This window comes from Coffea arabica, chromosome 6e (assembly GCF_036785885.1).
Source record: "Coffea arabica cultivar ET-39 chromosome 6e, Coffea Arabica ET-39 HiFi, whole genome shotgun sequence".
Classification (NCBI taxonomy): Eukaryota; Viridiplantae; Streptophyta; class Magnoliopsida; order Gentianales; family Rubiaceae; genus Coffea; species Coffea arabica.
Window position 1 is genome coordinate 329007 of NC_092321.1, and position 12870 is coordinate 341876.

At 36.2% G+C, this 12870-nt stretch overlaps 1 protein-coding gene across 6 annotated transcripts; it reads right to left on the reverse strand.

The window, feature by feature from the left end:
• Window positions 1-269: 269 nt before the first annotated feature.
• Window positions 270-5754, reverse strand: LOC113695915 (serine/threonine-protein kinase STY13-like). Of its 6 annotated transcripts, XR_011816601.1 has the most exons (7): window positions 4003-5754; window positions 3336-3468; window positions 2892-3087; window positions 2241-2365; window positions 1662-1820; window positions 941-1093; window positions 663-765 (listed from the first exon to the last, which is right to left on the reverse strand). XR_011816601.1 is itself a non-coding variant. In XM_027215122.2 (6 exons), exons 1-6 carry the CDS (start codon window positions 4218-4220, stop codon window positions 475-477), a joined length of 960 nt encoding a protein of 319 aa, XP_027070923.1. In that variant the 5' UTR covers window positions 4221-5754; the 3' UTR covers window positions 270-474. The 6 variants fall into 6 exon arrangements, 5 of the variants coding, with proteins under 5 accessions (XP_027070923.1, XP_027070922.1, XP_027070921.2 ...); XM_027215122.2 differs by lacking the exon at window positions 941-1093 and having other exon boundaries at window positions 270-708; window positions 1767-1820; XM_027215121.2 differs by lacking the exon at window positions 941-1093 and having other exon boundaries at window positions 270-765; window positions 1767-1820.
• Between the last annotated feature and the right edge of the window lie 7116 nt (window positions 5755-12870).

Here is a 12870-nt window from a genome sequence, read left to right on the forward strand (position 1 = left end):
AGAGGACTCAACTCCAACTTCAACATTTTTGGTTTTTGACTTTTCTTCCGCCAATTTTATCGAACAGGGAGGATAATCTCAGGAGTTTATACAATAAGGCCCCTTTTATACCGTGTAGTAACACTAGCAAGATCATATAACCCCCCACCCCCCCAAAGAAAACCGGAACATTTCCCCATCAACCAGCTACATAACCGCCGTGCATCAGTACTAATTTGGCCAGCAAGCATTTTCAAACAACAGCACCGCTCAAGTGGAATCAAGTGGCCTGAGCTTAGAAATAGTCATTCATCTATATATATTTTTCCTCAACAAGTTTGCAGATAATTACAGATTGTATTAGATACTTTTCAAACTTGTCCTTCTAATGAATCAAGACTGCATAACGATTCTACTTCTGCTTCAAAAACCTGCAAGGCTTGCTTTCTTTTCCATTGTCGAAACAGGTCAAAAAGCATCTAGGCAATCACTCGGTTACTGTGAGTTTCTTGCCTTCTTTGCAGCAAAGAGCTGACGCAGAAAGGCAAATTTCCCTCTAGCTCGCGCAGAAAGTTCTGCAATACTGCCATTACTTGTAACTGTTGCTTCATTGGACCGGGCTTCCTGCAAAGATGGTTCTGGTGGCGGCAGTGCAAAGAGAAATTCGTTCAGCATCCTGATGATTTGGCTGAAGCTAGGTCGCAGATTGGGATCCTCAACCCAGCATGACTGCATAATGAAAGCGAGATCAGGGGAAATGTCTTCTGGAATGGAAGGCCTCTCTTGCTGCATGTTCAATGCAATACATGATGAATATCAGACACTAATGTAACACGGTGATTTCTTTCACCAAGAAGAGAAAACAGCGAACACACGCAAACAGCCTAAAACTGATTGGATGCTTTAAAATACATAAAATGTTCCAAGGGTGGCACTGAGTCGAACCAAAACTGCAACTTACATGGTATCGCAATAGGTTTGCACACCACGATCACGTAATTTTCTGAACCATACAAGAGACTGACATGTTTTGTCATGAAAACAAAATTTGTGGTGGCTTAGCTTGCATAAGTTGCAGCATCATGCCATGTGGAGGGGAGACCATTTGAATCAGCTGAATCACACCAACAAGACTCACAAATTCCAGTAAACTTGCAAGCTAATTAGGTTGCAGAAAATTGGCCATTTAACAACGTAGCAAGACAAACATGGTCCACATATACACATCAGAAATGATCATACCACATGTATCAAGTAAAAAGCTCCAATGTCTTAAAAGCAAATGCTTGCTCATAGAACTGCCATAACCAATAAGTCAGTTGTAAAATGAACAGAGCGCATGGCAAAAGGTGGTGAAACTTTCAACAAACCAATGAACTCATTAATTGGCAAGCATACCTGGATCAGTTACTAGTAAGATGCATTATCCAGGTATGACCCACTCACAAGAGCATTGAATGCTGACTCAACCAAAGAATCAACAACAGCATACCAACAAAGTATACAAAAGTGGCTTTGACAAGAAAATTGTATAGATTGATTGAAACACGACAAGTTTCCTTGACAAACATTTTAGAAATGAATTCAGGAAAAAGTAGTACTTCATTATCCGTAGGAAAGTTAATCCAGAAAAATAAGAAACAGTAAGAATTGAACACAAAGACCATCGATAGTTAATGCACCTTAAAAGCAGCAGCATAAGCAGCCTGCAAATTTGACATTCCTTCAAACGGCATACGGTTCGTCAGTAGTTTCCAAAAAACAATCCCAAAACTGTAAACATCTACCTTATTATTGTAATGCTTCTTCTCTCCCTGACGCAGGGTAACAGTGCTGTACAACTGCAACAAGAAGTTTAGATGGTTGAAGAAAAGCACTTGACAATGGAATGCAAAAAGTCAAACATGTTGCAAGCATATACATGCACCTCTCATACCGATCAGTAACAAAGGACAGCACCCAAAAATTTAAAAAAAATAAAAATAAAAAATAAAAGAGGAAGAAATGAAAGAGAGAATAAAATCATTTATTTGCAAAGCTAGCAGAAGGCCCACAATAAGGCCGTTGAAGATCATGATAAAAGTGGTCAACAGAGAAAAAAGACCTGTTAGGGCTCCTCATTGTCATACCAATAGTTGAGAGAGATGTGAAATAACTAAAAGAACGAAATAATCTTCTTCATTGGATCAATTTGGAAGTCAGCTCCAGATAACTTGTCCTCAGATAAAGGGCAAACTAAAGCGAAAAAAAGTTGAACAAACCTCAGGGGCCATCCAACGATATGTCCCTGTTTCTGCAGTCATCATTTCGGTTACAGATTCTTCCCTTGCAAGGCCAAAATCTGCTAGCTTCACAGACTGCTGATTGGCCGTAAGCAACAAGTTATCTGCATATATAATTTCCCTAATATATTCATCATTGGTAAAAGCAGAAATAAAAGCTACACCAAAAGATTGCCAGTGCAAACCAGAAAAAAGGGTCCGCAAACAGTCTGATCTCATCACATAAAAGCAAAGTACCAGCTTAAACCGGACTCAATTCAAGAACCACATTATGCAAGTCCTAGATTGGCACTCTTCATTTAGATAGCAAGCCCTCAACATAAATACCTAAACAACGGACGTGAAAGGGGAAATGAAAGAAATCATGTTCACTGTCTTAAAGAGTTATTTAGATATCAAGTAGAGACACCATTAGACAAAGCATTTGCCCCCATTTAGGAAATCATGTTCAATGTCTTAAGAGTCATTTAGATATCAAGTAGAGACACCATTAGACAAAGAATTTGCCCCCAATATGCGGGTGCACTTAAAGGAACAAGAAGAGGTATTATTTATAAAATTTATTCACATGACAACAAGTGGTTACAATAGAAACAAAAGTCTTGTACAGATCAGCAAGCCATGAGATACCAGGTTTAAGATCTCTATGGATAATCCCATTAGCATGTAAACAATCCATAGCTCGAGCAATGTCAAGGGCATAATTTAGTGCCACACGAAGATCCAACTGCTTTGGACGGATGCTGACCAAATACTTTCGAAGTGACATGCCTGGTAATAGCTCTGTAACTAACACCATCAAGGGATCTTTACACGCTCCAATAAACTGCAAAGGCAAATAAATGTTAAACGGTAACTAGATACGAATTCATAGAAGTGGAAATTGACATGAATCTGTGCTTACAAGTTACATAATAGACTGAAATCTCAACAATTACAGCTACTACATAAGAGCAACACTCGTTAAGAAAACCAACTAACAGCACAAAGACTGGCTAAAAAACTCAATTCGATGGAACCAGCTTGGTGGCTCTTAAGCATTCAAAATTAAAATGCAATAACCAAAGTACTCACCTTCACAAGATTTTCATGCTTAACTCTTGACATCATTGTCACTTCTCGGGCAAAACGACCTTCAAGTGCAGTCCTTTCTTCAGAATTGTTGCCATGATTGAGGACCTTTATGGCAACAATTCGATCTCCATACCTGCGTGAATGTAGCAGATTTTCAAAACAACCAAGACAAATGCACACATCAAAAAGCAAATTCCTTAATCTGATTGGCAAGCTCCCAGGATTTGAAACGGTAACCACTTTTCTGGAAGGGCACAACCAGTTTTACTGAAATGCATGTCTGAGTTTTCCTTGACTATTAGTTCCCCTTGACTATGACATAAATCTAACTAGGAACCAATAAAGCAGTATCCTCCTATAAGAGTTCAAACATTTGGTCGCGAGAATGCTACTGAATTCTCCAAACACTAAAAATCATGAAGTAATTGCACCCTGACGAGCAGAAGAAAATTGCTCCCACCTTAATATCATAGATAGTGCACAAAATGCAACATGATGAGCTCACAGATAAAGAAAGAGAGGCATACAGCAAGACAAGCATCGAATGGCAGGATATCCAAATTCTTTCGAATGAGTTAGACATAAACGAACTTTCTCAATAGTGAATGTGAAGCAAAAAATAACTAAATTCATCAAGAAGCTGCAAGTTTGAGTAGATTAGGCATACCTCCCTTGGTAAACTTTTCCATGAGCTCCCTCACCAATCTTTGATCCAATAAAGAGCTGTTTAGGGTCAACGAGAACTTTTTGATCAATACAAAAATGTGGGGAGGTTGCGGTTGTTGTTGATCCATTCCTGGAGGCACCCTCATCTGATTCACAACCGACAACTGGTGTTTCGCAGTCCCTCTGTTCTCCTCTGTTATACTTGTCACTGCAACTCATGGTTGCAAAACAATCACTCAGCTAATCCCCGAGTGCTTCATACTAAAAGAGCCTCACATCCAAAAACGCTCAGACCAGCCTACCTTATCCCAAATTATTACAATCACCACTGTTTTCCCCCCTCCTACCAAACGACCATTTCTCCCCAAACTGAAGTTAAAAATCACCCCAATGTATCCTGTAACTAAATTCTGTTGCAGCCAGTCCTCGAGGACACATATCCGCAATCATCATCTAACCAATTGTGTCTAGCAGTAATTAAAATTTTTTTTTTTTGGGTCAGTGGTTTATCAAGCCCTGATCAAGGACAAACAAAAGAAGGGACCGACGCATACAATAGAATTGCACCCTTTATGTGGTTTGAGCAATACATCGTCTAGTATAAACAGAAGAACTGTTATATTGCTTCAGTAGAAGATAGTAGTTTTTTTTTAAATATATATTTTAAATAGCAGTCAGTATATGACTAGCATGAGACAGATTTTACACTCTTCAACAGACTACCATTCAACTAGCAGGAGGGAACGAAAACGAAAATTGAGTTTCCAAATAAATCTTATAGAAATTGAAACAAGAGTCCAAAACCAGAAATCGATCAGCAGGCTCAATCTTTATGACCCGAAGATCAGAGCATCGACAGATTTTCGCTGGGAAGATAGGATGACCCGTTGTTTTGATATATGTAAGGGAAAAAAAAACTGATGGGTTGAGAAAATTAAACGTGCACTTGAAGCTCCGGTAAACGTGGTAATTAAGTAAGCACAAATTTTCTTTTCACACTCAGAGAGAGAGAGAGAGGGCAAACCCCTAAACCGAAGCAACAAAGAAAGTGAGGGGAGTGTATATTTTTTTTGAGGAAGACAGAGACGGTGAGAGAAAAGAAAGATAGAGAGAGAGATGGAAAGAAACTTAGCAGTTGCCGATATGTCCCAATATAGGAAAGTATTTATATCCTCAATAGTAGTTTTTGTTTACATAAAAGAGTAGCTCCTCCTCCTCCTGCGTAGAGACTCAAAAAAAAAAAAAAAAAATCTCTTGACAATCTCAAGCCCTAGAATAAAGACCCAACCCACCCACAAGTTAGCTTGCACCAAACCCCCCCGGAAAACTTTTTAAAATTTTTAATTTTTAACAAAACCGACAGAGAGAGAGAGAGAGAGTTACGAGAAGAAATCCACCACCCCACCGGCGGCCCCGATGGATTCGGGTGTTGTTGGGCTGAGAGGAGCGGGGAGTAATGATTTTCCAGCCCTTTCCTTACCAGTCGTATACTATACTCAATAGTCAGTTAGTCAATACTGGGGGATGGCATAGAAAATAGGGAGGGACTAGAACGAAATGGAACGAGGTGCTGACGTCGGCGTGCTCCCAATGGTTTTAGGACACGTGGATTGCGGCGTTACGACTACCGCTACTCTGGTTGCACCGCTGTGCTACTAAGAAGAAGACCAGTTTTATAGGCGGAGGGCCGGCACTACAAGTGGACTAAAAATACCGCGCAGCTAGCAAAGCCAAAGCCCCTCCCGTCCCTCGCCTTCCACTCTCTCCATGTTTGACTCCCCGACTAAATATAATCCATGTAGTAGTAGGTTTAGCGCACGTCGTCCGAGCAACTACACCAGCTTAGCTTAGAGTGGCAATGAGTCGGGTGAAGCCGAGTTAAATTGTGTCATTTTTGTCAAAAAATTTTAACTCAAACCAGACTTGCTAAACTTTCGCGTCATAAACAGCTTGTTAACAGATTAATACAAACCAAGTCCGTTTACTTTAACCTATTAAGCATTTTGAACGACAATAATCCTTGTCAAATAAATCCGTCTGAAACACGCCCTAACCTATTTAATCTTGTTATTAAAGAGATTTTATTGCCAAGAAACATATAATAAAGTCTTCAAATTTTAAAACGTAAAAGCAGTTCCAAAATTTCAACGCCAAGTTTTAATTGAAAGAAAAATCTAGTATAAAATAGTACATGATAAAACACATAATTTAAGAGTTTTCAAATTTTTTGAAGACATAAAACAAATTTAAAAGTTTCATACTTCCATACATAACCAGGCATGATTGTCATAATAACAAATCGTAAGAAAAAATTAACAAGCTTGAGAGAAGATGTACTATTCAGTTATCGTGTCAACCCCAATCCAATCCGTTTACATTTTGCCGTTAACAGGTCAATCCAATAGTGACCTACTTATATTCAGGTCATGTTAAACCTGTTTAACTTAGACTCTAGGTTAAACTCTTACGAAATATAAGCTTAGTTACTTCTGTGATTAAGAGTTAGGTTGAAATGTTAATGAATTGTTACCTGCTCATATTGATACCGCCGTTGTAATAAGAAGATTTTCTAAAGTATAAAATATTGGATTTTGATGCATGATAATTAATTTTAACTTGAATTTAAAATCTAAATTTTGTACATAAAATATATGCCCAAGTTTGAGAGTGTACACATATTATCAGTATATAGAAATTTAATATTAATACATCATTATGCTCATATTGAATATTTTGTTTGTGCATTCTAATAGGTAGGTGTTTTGATTTGACTCTTGTCATGTATTAGTATGATAAGGATAGTTTATACTCTCTCTCTATATTTATTTCACCATTATCCGCAAAACAATCCACCGCTGACCGTCTGGTTGAGCCATACCTTTCACTTATCATCTTGAGCCGATTGCAGATTTCCAAATTGGAAAAATCGCGCCAACCGTCTCCTACGTATTGTACATGCCAAATTTTAGTCTCTCAAAATTAAAATAATCGCCCCGCATGAAGCTTAGCTGATGATCACACGCGGTAATATCTTGTAGGTCACCAGTTCAAACTTTGCTGCCCGAAATTGCTGTACATCCTTGGGCGGGGGGCTATGTACAGCCCAAGGGATTAGTCCGATAATGACTGGAATACCTCTGTGTTGAAAAAAAAAATTAAAATAATTGATTTTAATTTCTAACATATAGAAAGCACTCATTTTTTTATTTCTTGTCACCTATCACGTAGTTGAAAGGTAAATTTGGCTACTCGCTTAATATTGACCTAATTTCTCATTTACTGCACCATTTCTCCTAATGATTCTTCTTATAAACCATAATTTCGCAAACTTAAATCCATATTACTCATTTTTTTTCTTCCACCACCATCCTTTTCTTCCTCACCCTCTCTATCTTCCTATTCTTTCCTCATTTTCATTCATTCTTTCCATCTCCCCTTCCCTTATCTTCCTTATTTCCATTCCTTTCCTCTACCTAGCCAAGTTGCGACCGAATCTAGTCCTAGAGGAAGGGGGTCGAGAGGCATGTGTAAGTAGGAGTGTTCACACTTTGGAAAAAAAAATTGAATATTGATCAATCTAATTTAGATCAAAAATCGGATATTGGTAAAATGAAATTTAGGAAAATGGATTAATATCCAATCTTAAAATTTGGTAAAACAAATTGGGAATAAATATTAAAATTTGATTCTCAAATTCCTGATTATTGATCAAATTATCAAATTTCATATTTTAATTAAATATTTTATAAATATCATACCTACTAATATATCGTATTGTATATTAATGTACTAGTCAATAATGATATAAGTTATAATTTATACTTATAAACAAATATGTGACCTTAAAAATGTATTAATTAACATATTAATAACTTTAATATTGTTAATTTCATATTAAATATACTTAACTAATTTAGATTAAAAAATCAATCTAAAATTATGGATATTTTACCGAAATACTGGCTATTCGATCAAAATTCAATTATCAAATAAAAATTTGGATAATACTTAGATTTTGACCCTGTTAACAAAATTGATTTTTTTTTTACTGATTACCGACTGATAAACACTTTTATATGCAAGGAAGAAAAAGGAGAAAAGGGGAGGAAAGGGACGAAGAAAGAGGAGAGAGAAGAGAAGGAAGAGGCATAAGAGGAGGAAGAGGAATGAGAGGAGAAAAGAAGGAAGTGGTGGTAGTGATAGGAGTCTTAGGAGAGTATAGTGATGATGACGATGGATAGTAAAAAGTTGTTGGTAATGGTGGAAGGGAAGAGAGTTAAAAAAGTGAGAGGATAGTGGGGAATGATGATAGGGGGGAAGAGGGAGAAGAAAGGGAAGAAAAAATAGGGAAAGTGGCGGAGATGGAAAAAGGGAGAGGAAGAAAGAGAGAGGGGATGATGGATGGGTAAAAGAGGGGGAAAGATTTAGCCATTGCACCTTTATATTTGAACTAATGTAATAAGTAAAATTTTAAATTTGTCCGTCAAAATTGGTCACTAATGTGTCCGTAATTTATTCTGGCAAAAATTTGACTGGAAGGGTGATGAAAGACTAGAAATGATCCATCTATATGTTAGGAACTAAAATTGATTATTTCAATTTTGAGGTACTAAAATTTAACATAAGCAAAATACTAAGGACAATTGGTATAATTTTGAGAGTAAACGTGGGAGTAGCCCATATATATATATATATATATATATATATATAAAGCGTGAAGGAACGTGGCGTGTCATCTATAAATCTCTCTTAAACCATGGTACTTTTTTTTTTGGAAGCAACTCTGAATTTTGGTACATAGACCTACTAGAATACAATGTATAAGTTGTCTCCTTTAATACAGGCAGGTATGATTTATGCAATTGTTACACAGGCTGCTAAATTGGATTACTGAATTCAATCTTCGTATTACAAAGTTCTTTAATCTTCCTTTGAATTGGCTATGACCAAATAAGTAGTAATTTAACTCAGAGACCAGTCAACGAACCAAGTGATTCGATAGCTCATTGCTTTATATATAAATATATTTTTTTATTGATAAGAGAATCTGCATCTGTTACTCGAAAGTGCACATTGAGTAAATTTCATCTCGTGCAATAACTGGCTGCTATCTAAAAGTGCACATTGGGTAAATTTCGACTCGTGCAATAGTCCGTCAATCACATAAAGAGGTAAGACGCACTAAGCAACGCTTGTACGACAGACAGATGTTCCAGAAGAGGTTGAAACCCGGGTTGACAGGAGGACATGACAAAAATGCGCTAGGCACAGCTTTGTATTTTTACTCATCATAATGGTATGAAAAGACAAATTCATTTGCCAATCCGGATCCATCTTGCCGAACTGAGTACATGCAGCGTTGCTGATTAGTGTAATTCCAACAGTAAATGTGTAAAAACAAAAAATGCAGGAGCACTAAAAATAATTTGGTTCCCATTGCTTAACGAAAATTAGAAACGACAGTACAATGGTTCTCTGGATTGAAGATAATTCGATAAAATTTTTAATTTTATTAAAAAGATAGTTAAAAATTTAACAAAAAAAGGAAAACATGATAATAACAGACTACAAAAATATTAGTTTAAAAAGTAACAATCCAAACACTATGAATTGATTATTGCATTTGCCTTTGGAAACAATCAAGTGCCAAAGTAAGATGCTTTATCAGATGGGCAGCCACTCAGATAACTTAACCACTTTACCTCATAATTAAAACCACCCACATTACAGAACAAAAGCGGAAAAAAGATTAAAAAAGAGGAGTGAATGTGATCCGTTCATATAAAAGAAAAAGGCACTAGAAATTAATAAGTGCATGTATGCTTCGGCCCTGACGAAACCTTGAAAGTTGAAGAGCAACTTACGAGCTCATAAAAGTTTCCTTGATTATGAAGTATGAAATTGGTGCTTCTTCTTATATTTCATTTTTAAGTACGTCTACATTATCTAAACCACCTCGCCGTTTCTCTGAAAAAAAAAAAAAAGGAACTGTTGCTTCTTTAACAAATACTGCTTGCATTGCCTCTAAAATTTCTTGAAAAAGTGGAGACATTCCTTCTAAGTTTTAAAAGGTGACTAACAGTAAATTTCATATTATGCGGATAAGTCGTTAGGTTTCACCTTTTTTTTAAAAAAAAAAAATTATCATCCTATCGTATATTTTGGTGTTGTGATACTAGTTTCCCGCATTATCTTATGATGTTATCCAATTCTAAATGTTATAGGAAATAAAGCTATCAAAGAATCAAGCCTTGACAAACATTTTGGGTTTGATTCCTTAAAAATTCGATTCAAGTTTGACTTTGAACAAGCTAGAACTCGAATTTGAATTGGTATTAGAATTTAATTAAAATATCGAATCGAATTCAAATTCATACATATTCGACTCTATTAGGTTCGAATAATTTTTATATTTTATATTTAATATTTTATAAATATTTTATAAGTAATTATACATTTATTATTTTATTTTATAGATATTGTATGTGTATTATTGATAAAATAATATTAAAAATTAAAAATTAAAACAAAAATTTGAGTTTCTGATGGAACTCAAATGTATTGAATGTTAAATCGAACCAAATTCAAGTTTAAATCTTATGTTCGTATGGAATTCTCAAGTTCGAACCCAAAACTTTGAATCGAGTCTAACAGATTCGATTCGTTTGTAGTCCTAACTTCTAATAGGGAAGACATTGCTTGAATTTTATAATGCCCATTTTTCTAATAAGAAAGACATTGATATTTTGAGAATTATGAAAAATATTTGTTTGTCTTTTCAAAAATCACGTGATATAGTTATTGGATAAATGTTGCATCAACATGGAATGTTGAGCTAGAAAAAAGTGAATTCATATAATGTTACCCTTTCTTATTTAGCTATTTTCCACCTGAAGCGCAAATTGACTGGTATTTTTATTTTGAGGCGATTATAATAACTGCTTGGATTGCCCAGTTTTCCAAAAAACTAGCTTTAACTCTGAAAATACTTCAAATACACACAATTTTAAATACACATAACAAAAATACCAAAAAATAAATGAATAAATAAAAAAATTACTATCTCTTCCTTCTCCTACTTACCACACCTATCACTGCCATTATCTCTCCTCTATCGCATTACCACCCCTTCCCCCCTCCTCCTATCTCCTTTCTCTACCTCTTTCTCATTCATCCTCCTCTTTTCCTTTCTTCCTTCTCCCCTTGCCTTCTTTCCCCTCCTTCCCTGTTCCCCAGCAACCCACCTTTTCCTCCTCCCTGTTTGGGGTTGTCGGAAAAAAGAAAGGGAGATGAGAAGAGAGGAGGAAAGAGAGAAAGACAGTAATGGCCATACCAATTGGTGATGGTAAGACATTTTTAATAAATTCTAAAAATATTTCAATAAAATTTTAATTTTTAAAAAAGCCTAAAATACATTTCAAAAATATCTAATCCAAATGAATCATCTACCGTTCAAAATTTTCAAATACAAACGAACAGTAAAATTTTTAAAAAACACTTCTAAAAACACTACGGACCCAAAAATTACATGTATTGTAATGGTTAAAGGACGAATTTGCGTGGCATCAACACCGCATGCACTACGCTGCTCCAACATTAACCATACCAAGAATTATAATGCAATTCCCGTTCCTTAGTCCTTCATATTTGTTTGGACACCATTACTTTCGTTCGTTGTTATTAATCATATCAATTTAGTCGGTCATACGTCTATTCGAAGCATTTGATTGGTTACCCTAGGAATTGTGATGTCACCATACCGTATTAGATTTAGTAAACGCTCATCAATACATTTGAATCATACTGAAATTGTCATGCGAATTGACGACATATTACAATTTACTGCTCTACCCACATTTAATCAAGTAGCAAAATCTCAAAATACATGTGCTGATATTAAAGCCAGTTTTGAGGGCTCCGTCTGATGGAATCCATGTCGGCAACATCCGCATAAAAATTCAAACCTACCTTTGATGGTGACTATCTAGCGACGGAAAAAACGTGTCCACCATCATCGTTTTCCTTTTTTTTTTTTTTTCCCATGTCCCTCGTTGAAAAGTGGATTTAGGAAGAGAAGTGATTAACCGATTCCATGGGTTTTTTTTTCTTATGGCTACGATAATATTTCAAAAGGTATAAGCTGAGTCAGACCCAAACTCCGACTGCCCTATATCAAAAATTAAGTATACTCGTGCTAATATTTTAACACTGTGATCCAACTTCACGTTCCTCTCCACTCTCCTCTCTTTAATTTTCTCAAACGCAAAATTATGGTCCCGGGATCCCGACTCCAACTTTCATTAGGATTAGGATACGTGTTGCATATATCGGGGCCCTCATGCTTCTTCTATGGAATGCAAAAGCGTCCTCGCGGGCCTTCTTGATCCTAGTTCAATTTTATCCATTCCACCTGTGGATATCGGCCCTTCATTAGTCCGTTCACTCCTTGTCGACAATAGACATCTCGTCTCGGACATCTTCAGATGATGGAGTGATCAATAAGGTGATACTGAAAAGGCGTCCTACCTCATTTTTTCCCTTACTCAGGACTACCAACATCTCAACTATTTGCATGATTCATGATTGATAGAGTGATTTGAATGCTAGTCACTCTACTGATTAGACGTACACCTGACACTGTTGCTCTAAGGCTGATATCAGGTAGAAGGTAGATCTCATCATTTCTTCCCTAGATATGAGTATTATGAATATTTATCTAATACTCCCAAATGAAGTACGTAATCTAACTTGTATATTAAACCCTTGAACCATAACTAACTTAAGCATTAGAGTGAGATCGGAGGACAAGACCCCGCCTACCTGATTTTTGACAGGTGAACTCGTGCGCTCTCGACTCGATTCATTTGAC